At 40.0% G+C, this 10,871-nt stretch overlaps 2 protein-coding genes across 2 annotated transcripts in view; both read right to left on the bottom strand.

The window, feature by feature from the left end:
• Nucleotides 1–96: 96 nt before the first annotated feature.
• LOC126922685 (uncharacterized) lies at nt 97–5,275 on the bottom strand. The gene is made up of 3 exons (XM_050735487.1): nt 1,492–5,275; nt 626–909; nt 97–537 (listed from the first exon to the last, which is right to left on the bottom strand). Exons 1-3 carry the CDS (start codon nt 1,531–1,533, stop codon nt 339–341), a joined length of 525 nt encoding a protein of 174 aa, XP_050591444.1. The 5' UTR covers nt 1,534–5,275; the 3' UTR covers nt 97–338.
• A 156-nt stretch (nt 5,276–5,431) lies between these two features.
• The window catches only part of LOC126922528 (uncharacterized), a 41,631-nt gene continuing 36,191 nt past the window's right edge, over nt 5,432–10,871 (bottom strand). Inside the window, exons 6-7 of the mRNA XM_050735197.1 lie at nt 7,965–8,295; nt 5,432–7,719 (exon numbers count right to left, since the gene is read on the bottom strand). Of these exons, the coding sequence (XP_050591154.1) occupies nt 7,591–7,719; nt 7,965–8,295 (460 nt within the window). The 3' untranslated portion in view covers nt 5,432–7,590. The remainder of the gene's footprint in view (nt 7,720–7,964; nt 8,296–10,871) is intronic.

The raw sequence follows: 10,871 nt of genomic DNA on the forward strand, positions 1-10,871 counted from the left end.
TAAGGGTACATTCATCGACAAGTTAAACAAATAAAGTTGGAAGAAGCATGCAATTACGATAACCGGATAAAACTTTTATAACAAGAGATCACGATGTTGAACAAAATATATCTTTTATATTAATTATAATATTAATGTATAATATATGTATAATTATAATATAATGTATATAATTATAATATATTATATAATATTAATATTAATATATAATATAATATTAATAATACAAATTTCTATAAATTATATTACAGGGTAATGAGAAAATTTTTTACTGAGATAATATTGGAGCATCGAAGATTTGTTGGTAACGTTTGATCGAAAAAAGTTGTGATGTTTCTCTATTGTGGCGGTAGGTAACTTCTGCCGACGTCTTTCGATGGTGGATAGCCTTTAGATCCGTTCGGTTCCTGACCACCGCCACGTCCATTTTGGCCTCCTGATCCAGAAGTACGACCAGCCGAGGACAAACTGCCACTACTAGCGTCGCCGGTACCAAACTTGAAGCTGGCTCTATTCCCGTTTTCGTCAGCTTCATACCTTCAAACGCGTACGAAAGTAAGGATAAATATTGAAACGAAACAACAAAAATCCGCTACCAAAGAAAAATTGAGAAGTTGCCCCTCACTTGACAGAGATGGGAAGGCCTTCCGGGCTTTGGTAAGAGAAGCTCCCTTTTACAGTTCGCACTAGCTCACCGTCCACCAATTTCAGCATTTCCGTTTCTTCTTTTTGTACGTCATCCACTGGCGCATTTACGTTCAAATTCGGACGATTCCTAGCTTTATTATCCTCGAACGGCGTATTTAAAGCCAGTCCGCCAGAACCACGAGCAAACAAAGGCGCCTTCTGATCGGGAGATAACTTTTCACCGGTGCAACGCCACGTACCGAGAATCATTAGCCAGAGAATCTGGGATCAGAGAGGAATGATGTAAAATTCGATTAACGAGGACGGTTTTGGAAATGATTGGAATCATGAGATTAGCGAAACTCTTTATAAACGTTACACAAATCGCAGTGGCATTTTCAGTTCTTTTCAGATGTGATTGTATTGTGTACGGTTTACGGGAATTAGCCGTTTTTCTCTTCGATATTTAACAAATGGACGCTTACCCGAGGTGAATTCGACTTTCGTGTCGAACGATTCGTGATGACCTCTTGACCGATGGGAACGTATAGTAAAAGTACGACTCTCGATTTTACGATCTGTTATCTCTCTTAATACGTATTACGTATTATATGTGCAACCGTATAAAAAGACACTCTCTATTTAATACTTTTCATCTTAATCGATTTAAATGTAATCTCTTTTATCGAATTCCGTTTATTCGCTTCGAAAGGAAAAATGAAAATCATAAATAGCCGGTGTATTATCCGCGACGCACGTAAATATTTGTTGCGCGGGAATCTCAGATACGCAAGGGGTTAGGATCTCAAATTTCAGATTACTTTTACCATGGTTATATTGAATTGAGTCGAATTGAAAACATACCAGCGATTGAGGCACAATTTTTCGGGTGGTCATCATCACCATAGATTAATCACACTGGTGGCACTTTAAATGGCATCCCCCGAGGCACTCGCGATGATATTGCTGGATTTCAGAAGTCACTAACGTCTGTGCATCTTCGCTCTGTCCGCTTTTATATAGCCGCCACTAGCTCTATGCAAGGACGATGCTTTTTTCCCCCTCTGAGACTATCGATTGTCGCAGGGAACCACAGGGATCACGAATCTCGTTCGCTCGTTCGTCCTTTCAACCAGACTCAGTTTGGTTCTCATATTTTTCTCTTCTCTATAACTTCTATCATATCTCACAGAAATCTAAATCTCCTTCCTTTTCAATCATTCCTCATCAAACTCCTCACCTTTTAATTACGAACTGTTCTTCCATAGATTAGATCCTTTTTAAAGATCTTTTAATTCTTTAAATTCACTCCATCCAAAAGTACGCTGTCTTAGAAACGTGGAGCGTGATTTCGAGATTTTGTCCAATTTCTTTTATGATTGCGATATGGTTTGCAAACAACCAAGTGTCAACATTCTCATCACTTAGCAACGATTAGTTTAATATAATAAATAGATAAGTAAATACAAGGACGAAGCGGTATCAAAAGATGAGAAGAAACGGTGTTTACAAGGAGATACAAGTTACTTGGAAAATTAATCGAGCCTCTAACAGTATTTCGAAACGTAAGCGCCTATTCGACAGGGTGGATGAAGTTTTACAATTTTTCTACGAGAGATTTGTTATCGAATGACGATAATGCATAGTTTCGAGGTGATAGAGGAATCCCACGGAAGGGACGCTTTGCATTGTACATCTCTTAGGATACACGGATTGTTGCACGTTCTTGATGAATTGCTCGCATAAGACATATGCGCTCGCGCGTGAGACTAGCGTATTGGTTTGCGCTTATTTTCTCTCGATCGTGTGGGGACGCGGAGACGGCTGGATTTATCGTCATCCGTTTGCCACGCGATTCAAAGGCCAACGTCGTTACGATGGATGAGATTTCGCTCTTTTAAGGGCACACGGGCAAACAATACGATCTCTGAACCGCTAATAGGATGCGTTTGCTCTTTTGTAGGTAGCAACAGAGTCGCGCTGACATTTTATCCTTTTATTCATTGGTCCTTTCGTACCGAACCCATCGCATTCCGTGTGCCCAGTAGTCAACAGTCGACACGACGTGATCATCATTCCGTTCTTTTCGCGACCGATCTCGATTCCAATCCTCGATCGAAGCGGTATTAAGTTCAAAGATCGTCAGGTTTGCCCTGAATCTTCTCTCTCCTATCCTGCTCATAATCTACGTTACTAAACACGTGGATCGCCATCTCGGTTTCGTTCTTCGAACTCGGATGAACGACAAATCGAACGATATCGAGGGAGGGTCATTGCCCTTTCGTAGTCGATCGCTGGCGAACGGCCAGGTTTCAATCGAGAACCTTGTTTGAAAGTACCCGGAGTTTTTCTAGACTCAACTTGGCTCATCTTATGTACCTCGAAGAGCGTCCCGATGGGACCTTCCGCTCTAATGCGCGACTCTGCACCAATCGTTCGTACCACGTAACGATTTCATAATCTAACAGCTGCTTTTTCTCTGAATGTACGAGAGAGAAAGGACTTTGTCGTGTGTAAATAAGATATACGCGCGCGCATCCACGCGCTATCGTGTAATTCCGCGTACGTTATCGTATGAGAACAGATACCCACGCGCATGTACTTTCTACGATACGACGGATTTATCTCCCGTGATTTACATCTGACTTTTCCGAGTGTTCTTTCATCTTCGAGATTCTTCGTAGCTAACCTCTCGCCCGTTATCTCGCGCGTGTCCGATTAAAATGAGAAACGTAGCTAACGAAAGAACGATCACGCGGCCAAAGTCAATTTCGAGCAACCGTTCGATCGCCAACGGGATTCCAATTCTTTCGACTATTTCGTACAACAACGTAAATAAAATCTCGCCTTTTTATCTACTGTACGATCTTTCATGTTGCGCCGTTAGATCGCTGAACTTGGCTGGAACGTCGCCTTACGTAAACGGACGAAGGCTAGAATCCATATACAGGAAGGGGCTCGTAGAGACGATATCCTTCACCCGTATTTTAATTCTATTCCTCCCGAGTAAAAGAAAAAACATAGAAGTAGGGAACGAATGATAGGTTTGCTGGGTTTTGATATCTTTAGAGATGTTTCTACTCTGTTTTCTTTTTGTTCTTTTTTTTTTTTTTTCTTAACAAGACATTTAATATTCGCTCAGTATCTGTAAGCTCAGCAAAATCAACATTTTGCGTGGGAACAGACGTTAAGAATTTCGGTGGATTCCACTCGTTGGTAACGTCGCATCTTCTCGTGCAACTCGACGACTCGCTCGACTCACCTCGATCGATTCAAAATATTTCGCCAAAGAGATCACCTCGAAGTATACCGCTCGTCTGTAACCAGGCTATTCTTTTTAACATTTATAAAGTGCTATCGGCATAGGTTCAGAGTTTAAAAGAGGCTGACAGGATTTTCGATGAACGCATCCTCGAAATCACGTCGTATCAGGACGATAAAACCCTCGTGTTCGATATTACCCATGGACAACACAGACAGCTATTAACTTGACCCTCTATTACGTAGTAGTACTCACTGAGATGTTTGGAATGATTCATGGCCGCGAGAATAAGATTGCTTTCGATATCACAGGCAGTGTTAAATTTAGATTTGAGTTGAAATTAAAGGTGATCTAACGTAAACAAACGATCGTTGAAATGAAAGAATCGGTCCTCTGTCAACATGACTTCGAACGCGTGTTCGCTTTAGGCTCTGAATCTACCCTTATAGTACTTTTTACAAATTAAAAAGATGCCGTACGTCGAGACGCTAATCGAACAAACTTGTGTACGGCGCCTTACATCTTTTTTATTCTTGAACACGAATGTGTACGAATTACCGTTTGCTCGTTTGTGTCACGTACATATGTATTTCTGTGAGCGCACACGCACCTACATTTTCGTTTAGTAAAATAATACCTTTAATCTTTGTTACTCAGCACCCTTCGTACCTCACTTTCTTCAGCATTACGTATAACTCGTATGATTGAACACCCGATTTCTCTCGATACAAAATATACTTAGGTACTCGATGAAACGCGCTAAGGCTTTCAGAGACCAAAACATTGCCGTACGCGATTCCAATCGATCGCGTCCTTTTGTCCCGTAACGGATATGCCCGTTGCTTCGCTCGGATCGCTCCAATTTCCCTCAGTTTTAACACCGAAATGTTTGTCAAATTAGCCTAATGTTCGTATAGAGTTCTTGTAGATATATATTATGTAAAACGAGTATTAATAGTTTTGACGCGACACGAGCGTAAATCGGTGCGTTTAATCGTGCCAGATATCTCGGAGGAACTACCGGCACAAGAAAACCAAGCTTCGAGTGTTTCATCATCTTTCCGGTGGTGTTAACATGCCGTGTTCGTTCTTTCGAGGCGGATATACGTTTTATCGGCGAGCATGACTCGGAGCATAGAATCGAACGAATCGATAAGAAAATATTTGCATTTTGCGGATAATCGGTTGGTTGCGTGTCCAATCGCGCGAAATCCCTACGCTCTGGGCGCGTCAAGACTATTAACGTTCAAAAGATTTCCAGTGTAAAGTTTGAATATCCACGTAGATTTGATATTATTAGCTCGAGAAACACGAATCGGAGCGAAATTCGCGGAAAGGTCTTCAGAATTGTTCGATGTTTCTCCACGTTTCGTGTGCGTGTGCGTGAGCGTGTACACGCAAGTGTGCAAACGCGTAAATATACATGTATGTTTGTTTTAGAGATATACACATAGTATTTAGTACTCTTCCCGTTTAGATTTCCTTGCTGGTACGTCACTTTCGATTACAATCTGCGAGGACGCGAGTAAATTATTCAGGATCTTCTGTTACTTACAACTTTATATTACACGCTTTGCCATACATACATTGCAACGGCGTACAATGAACGAAAATAAAGGAAATCTTATTCCGCTGGTGTCGGTCTCGTTCTTTCTTTCGCTCCCTATTTCATCATCCTTCACCATAGGATCGCATATTTTTCATAAATATCTTTTGCTCGGACGATCTAGAAAAAATATGCGGATATGTGTATTAAAAAATACAGGCACTCGTGCAGACACACAGCCACGCACACACGTACAACCATTAACGTGAACCAAGCAACGCTCGATACAGGGCGGATCCTTGCGTTCTTTCTGTATCTGTATACGCAATGGTTGGAGAACCGAGCAGTTTTCCACGATCTGGCGTTTTTTCCCTGTTACATTATTATTAATACGCATAAAACCGATCAACGGTTTTCCTTCCAACGAACATCGAAACGTTTTTAGCATATACGTTTCATAAACGTGCCTTTTACTCATTTTAAACGAGTGTCTTTTTAAATCTCTATACTTTCGGAAAGATTCGCTTTGTAAGATACACGTCATACACGTATACATGGTTAAATAAAATGAATGGAACGTAGCGGTGAAAGGACACATCGAAGTAAAAGTAAATAAAACGCATAAAACGAAATAAATAATTTGTAAGACGATCATCGAATCGAACAAGTCCCGAGAAAGAAATCGTTAAGCGTTCATTCGTGCGCCCTATCGTCTACGGTAGTCACCGTAGCATTCTCGACGCTTAATTAATTTGTGCCGCTGCAGCAATCGAGAAATTAGAGTTGGAGCGCGGAGAGCAAGCCACGTCGTCGTCGTCGAATCCGTTCGTCCGCACCAACTCGAATGGAACGTAACGCGTTCTCGCACTCTTCGGATCGCCGACAATCACACTTTGTTTCAAAAAATATCGCGATATTTACACATTTCATGTTTGACGATCCTGAATAGTTACTCACGCGTTTAGACTGGCGAGCGCCAGCTCGCTTAATTACAGCTTTCTCTTTCGATAGGTTTGCGTTTCTTTGATGCGAGGTGTAGAAAAGAATGGCAACAGAATAGAGAAGAAAAGATTGGTGTGTGAAAGTAAAGCGGTTCGATAGACGATATCTTCTTCGCAATAAGAGAAAATACTACGCGTTCTCATGCTTAATCGCGAGAAAAGAAATACGGCCGGCTTGACGTTTCTCTTTTCATCGAGTTGCGTCTCTTTCAACGATCATCGTACGTACAGTTTTCAATGGCGCACATTCTACGCGATGTTAAAAAATTTCGTAAAAGTTCTGCCTATAGAGGTTCTGAGTTTTAGTAAAAACGAGAGTCTATGAATAATCTATGATATTATATCGATGTCCAACGAAGTAATGGCGTTCTTTAAACTCATTAACTTTGAAACATTCTGTGCAACTGCGACTTTTTCTTTCACGCTCGCGTCTCGCCATTTTCACGCGGCAACGCGCGAAAATATTCCCGAAATCACGATAATTTTGACAGTAATTAACCACAATAATAAAAGCATATAAGCTATACAACTACCATTTCTGTATCTACAATATAGTTTTATGTGTATGTATATATATATATATATATAATTTTTTTTTTATTTATTCTCTTCTTTTATATAGTCTGTTACTTTATAGACACTCCACTGTCTTTCTGAAAGGCTATCAAGAGGCTCGGTGCTTTTCTACGCTCGTTCAGGTATCTTCCTCAGTGTCGCGTCATGTCAATTCGCTCGGTATCATCGTTGTTTCAACCGGTATCGGGATTCTCTTCTCGTTCGTATCGATAACCATCGCTCGCATTCTCTGTACGAATCTTCGATCCTACGAGTAGATCGCTTTCGACGATTGACACGACCAACTCGTATCCTCGTCGTAGAAAAATCGTCGATCTCGTTTCGGAAATAGGAATACGACGCGTTCACGCGATCGCACATTTGCCCTGCGTATCTCAGTTCTTCCGTATCTCCGTGAAACTCGTTTCTAGAGTAGGATGCAACGGAAGAAGTTACAATGTTTTCCACGGCACTCGTACAGCGACCATTTCGAAAAACGTGAACCGCAATGTTATCGGCGACCAAGTCCCGATGCACCTTCAACGACGTTGAATCATCCGACTGCTGAGACATCCATGCGGTAGCTTGCTTCCTTTCCATTACTGCAGAAGACAACATTTACATTTAGGCTTCTTCTTTAAGGTGACGTGTTCGACCTGCGAAGCGTCGCCTGGTCCCTGTGCCGTCATTCTGGCCACTTCGACCGTAGCTGCTCTCGATGCGACAACCTGCAACGTTTGATCACATCTCGTTACTCCGTACTCGAACGTCGTTGTGCGTGATTTTTCTCGATAAAAAAATACGTTTACCGATGGCATTCCAGCGAGAACTCTGCCACGATAATATAATTCACCGTTAACGTTTCAGGTGACTGGCAACTTTTACGGAAACCACTCGTTTAACGCTTGAACAGTCCGCGGATTGCGCGACTGTTCGACAAAATGTTCGATTAAAAACGCTAATATATCGTTACCTTATCGTTGACAGATTGCTGGTTGTTGGCGGTTGCAGCTTTCATCGGTGTACCATGGGCGTTTCCATTTTCCTGGCCAGGTTTCGGCGACGAGTTGGCGTGTCGATTCGTCGAGTTCGCCGAGGATTTCAACAGGGGACTGGAACTGGAGTCGTGGTCGACGGTGGTCTGCGCATTGCTGGTAACAGCGTCGCACCCTGGCAACGGAGGAGCGGTTTGTCCAGGGGTCGGTGTGATGGGTTTTCCACCTTTTATCAATTCAACTATCTCGTCTGCTTCCCTCGAAAGATCGCCGTCTGGTCTGAACGGATTATCCCAACCACTGTCCGTACTGAAAATTCATTTTTTCCCATTAAAGTTTTGCCATCGTTCGTAGACGAACGTACGATACCATTAGACGCTAAATTATAGCGAACGACCTCGCGCGGCTAATCGCTGTTACACTAGAAACATCTACCTTGAAGTTTCAATGGTTTGATACTCGTTTCAAGCTCGCCGATAACGACCAAGTTAGGTGTGCACGTATTTTTGTTCGTTAGCCTTCTTATTTCGTGCTTGAAACGTAACCATAAATTAGGCTTAATTATAATTGCCACTCCTGGTTAGCCGTGACATTGACCACGATATCGGATTCCATCTAATTGCAGCCTATCTTCCTCCCCCTCTTTGGTGTTGCACGTGTAACGAGTGTACACGCGATCATTCTCGCCAGCAGTTCGTCTAACGTTCACGATTTTCATTTCATCAATTCGTTGTACTTTCCACATTTTCTATTTACTCGTTCGACGTTCCGAAGAAGATCAGATACAAATATCGGTGTATCTCGTTAAACAACGAAAATAAATCTGCGAATCGTGGATTCTCGTTTGTACGAGTTCGCTGCATCGAAATGTAATCGATAGAAAAGATAGAATGGATGGTAAAGGATGGTACGATGGGAAGAGGAAAACGAGAATAAAAGGAGAGTATTCGATGGGCAGGAAAAGTAACGTTAAATGGTTAGCGTTGGTAGGCTCGGCGGAACCGTTGGACCACAGCCAACGAGACTAATAATGTTCGATATTGCGAAACTAACAACGAGTGCCGACTCTCCCTCACTTTCCCTGCTGCGATTAATCTTCGCAGATTGCATTCCATCGCGTTTGTCCGCAGTTCCGCCATCGTGCACCGACAACAATGGGAGGAGCCGTGGGGATCCGCGCGGCGACAAACCGACCGCCTTTCACATCAACAGGGAACAAGGAAGCGATCGTGTTATTCATATTGTTATCAAGAAGTTGATCAACGACAGGTAAACTGCCAACCATCGACTACTGTAAATCCGCTTTGAGAGAAGAATCTTTTGAAGTTGAACGAGAAAAACTTTTTCTTTCAAGGACATTGGCGTCGAGACTTTCATTTCAGAAAAATCTTTCTCCATATCTCAGAGCTAGAAATATGGTCGAGTGTTTCTTATTTAACCCTTTGCACTGCGAATTTTATTTCAATTTCGTTAGCAGCAGCTACTAACGTCTTTAAGTGTTTTACTTGAAATTTACTTGAACTAAAAAAATAGGACAATTTGAATAAAGAAAGAAATTAAATACCAGTTTTATTCACTCTATTGTTGTATTTTCTAATTTTTAGCAGCAGTTGCCAACGCCTTTAAGTGTTTTATTTGAAATTTACTTGAACCAAAAAATAAGACAATTTGAATAAAGAAAGAAATTAAATACTAGTTTTATTCACTCTATTGTTGTATTTTCTAATTTTTAGCAGCAGCTGCCAACGCCTTTAAGTGTTTTATTTAAAATTTATTTGCACCAAAAAATAAGACAATTTGAATAAAGAAAGAAATTAAATACCAGTTTTATTCACTCTATTGTTGTATTTTCTAATTTTTAGCAGCAGCTGCCAACGTCTTTAAGTGTTTTATTTGAAATTTACTTGCACCAAAAAATAAGACAATTTGAATAAATAAAGAAATTAAATACCAGTTTTATTCACTCTATTGTTTCATTTCCTAATTTTTAGCAGCAGTTGCCAACGCCTTTAAGTGTTTTATTTGAAATTTACTTGAACCAAAAAATAAGACAATTTGAATAAATAAAGGAAGAAAGAAATTAAATACCAGTTTTATTCACTCTATTGTTGTATTTTCTAATTTTTAGCAGCAGCTGCCAACGCCTTTAAGTGTTTTATTTGAAATTTACTTGAACCAAAAAATAAGACAATTTGAATAAATAAAGGAATTAAATACCAGTTTTATTCACTTTATTGTTTCATTTCCTAATTTTTAGCAGCAGTTGCCAACGCCTTTAAGTGTTTTATTTGAAATTTACTTGAACCAAAAAATAAGACAATTTGAATAAATAAAGGAATTAAATAGCAGTTTTATTCACTCTGTTGTTATATTTTCTAATTTTTAGCAGCAGCTGCCAACGCCTTTAAGTGTTTTATTTGAAATTTACTTGAACCAAAAAATAAGACAATTTGAATAAATAAAGGAAGAAAGAAATTAAATACCAGTTTTATTCATTCTATTGTTGTATTTCCTAATTTTTAGCAGCAGCTGCCAACGCCTTTAAGTGTTTTATTTAAAATTTACTTGAACCAAAAAATAAGACAATTTGAATAAATAAAGGAATTAAATACCAGTTTTATTCACTCTATTGTTGTATTTTCTAATTTTTAGCAGCAGTTGCCAACGCCTTTAAGTGTTTTATTTGAAATTTACTTGAACTAAAAAATAAGATAATTTGAATAAATAAAGGAAGAAAGAAATTAAATACCAGTTTTATTCGCTCTATTGTTGTATTTCCTAATTTTTAGCAGCAGCTGCCAACACCTTTAAGTGTTTTATTTGAAATTTACTTGAACCAAAAAATAAGACAATTTGAATAAATAAAGAAATTAAATACCAGTTTT

Source organism: Bombus affinis, chromosome 1, assembly GCF_024516045.1.
Source record: "Bombus affinis isolate iyBomAffi1 chromosome 1, iyBomAffi1.2, whole genome shotgun sequence".
Taxonomy (NCBI): domain Eukaryota; kingdom Metazoa; phylum Arthropoda; class Insecta; order Hymenoptera; family Apidae; genus Bombus; species Bombus affinis.

Coding starts and splice junctions, on each gene's coding strand:
- LOC126922685 (XM_050735487.1), bottom strand. CDS start 1,533: ATGGTGATGATGACCACCCGAAAAATTGTGCCTCAATCGCTG. Junction 910..1,491: donor AAATTGTGCCTCAATCGCTG/GTATGTTTTCAA, acceptor CTCTGATCCCAG/ATTCTCTGGCTAATGATTCT. Junction 538..625: donor GGCCTTCCCATCTCTGTCAA/GTGAGGGGCAAC, acceptor ACGCGTTTGAAG/GTATGAAGCTGACGAAAACG.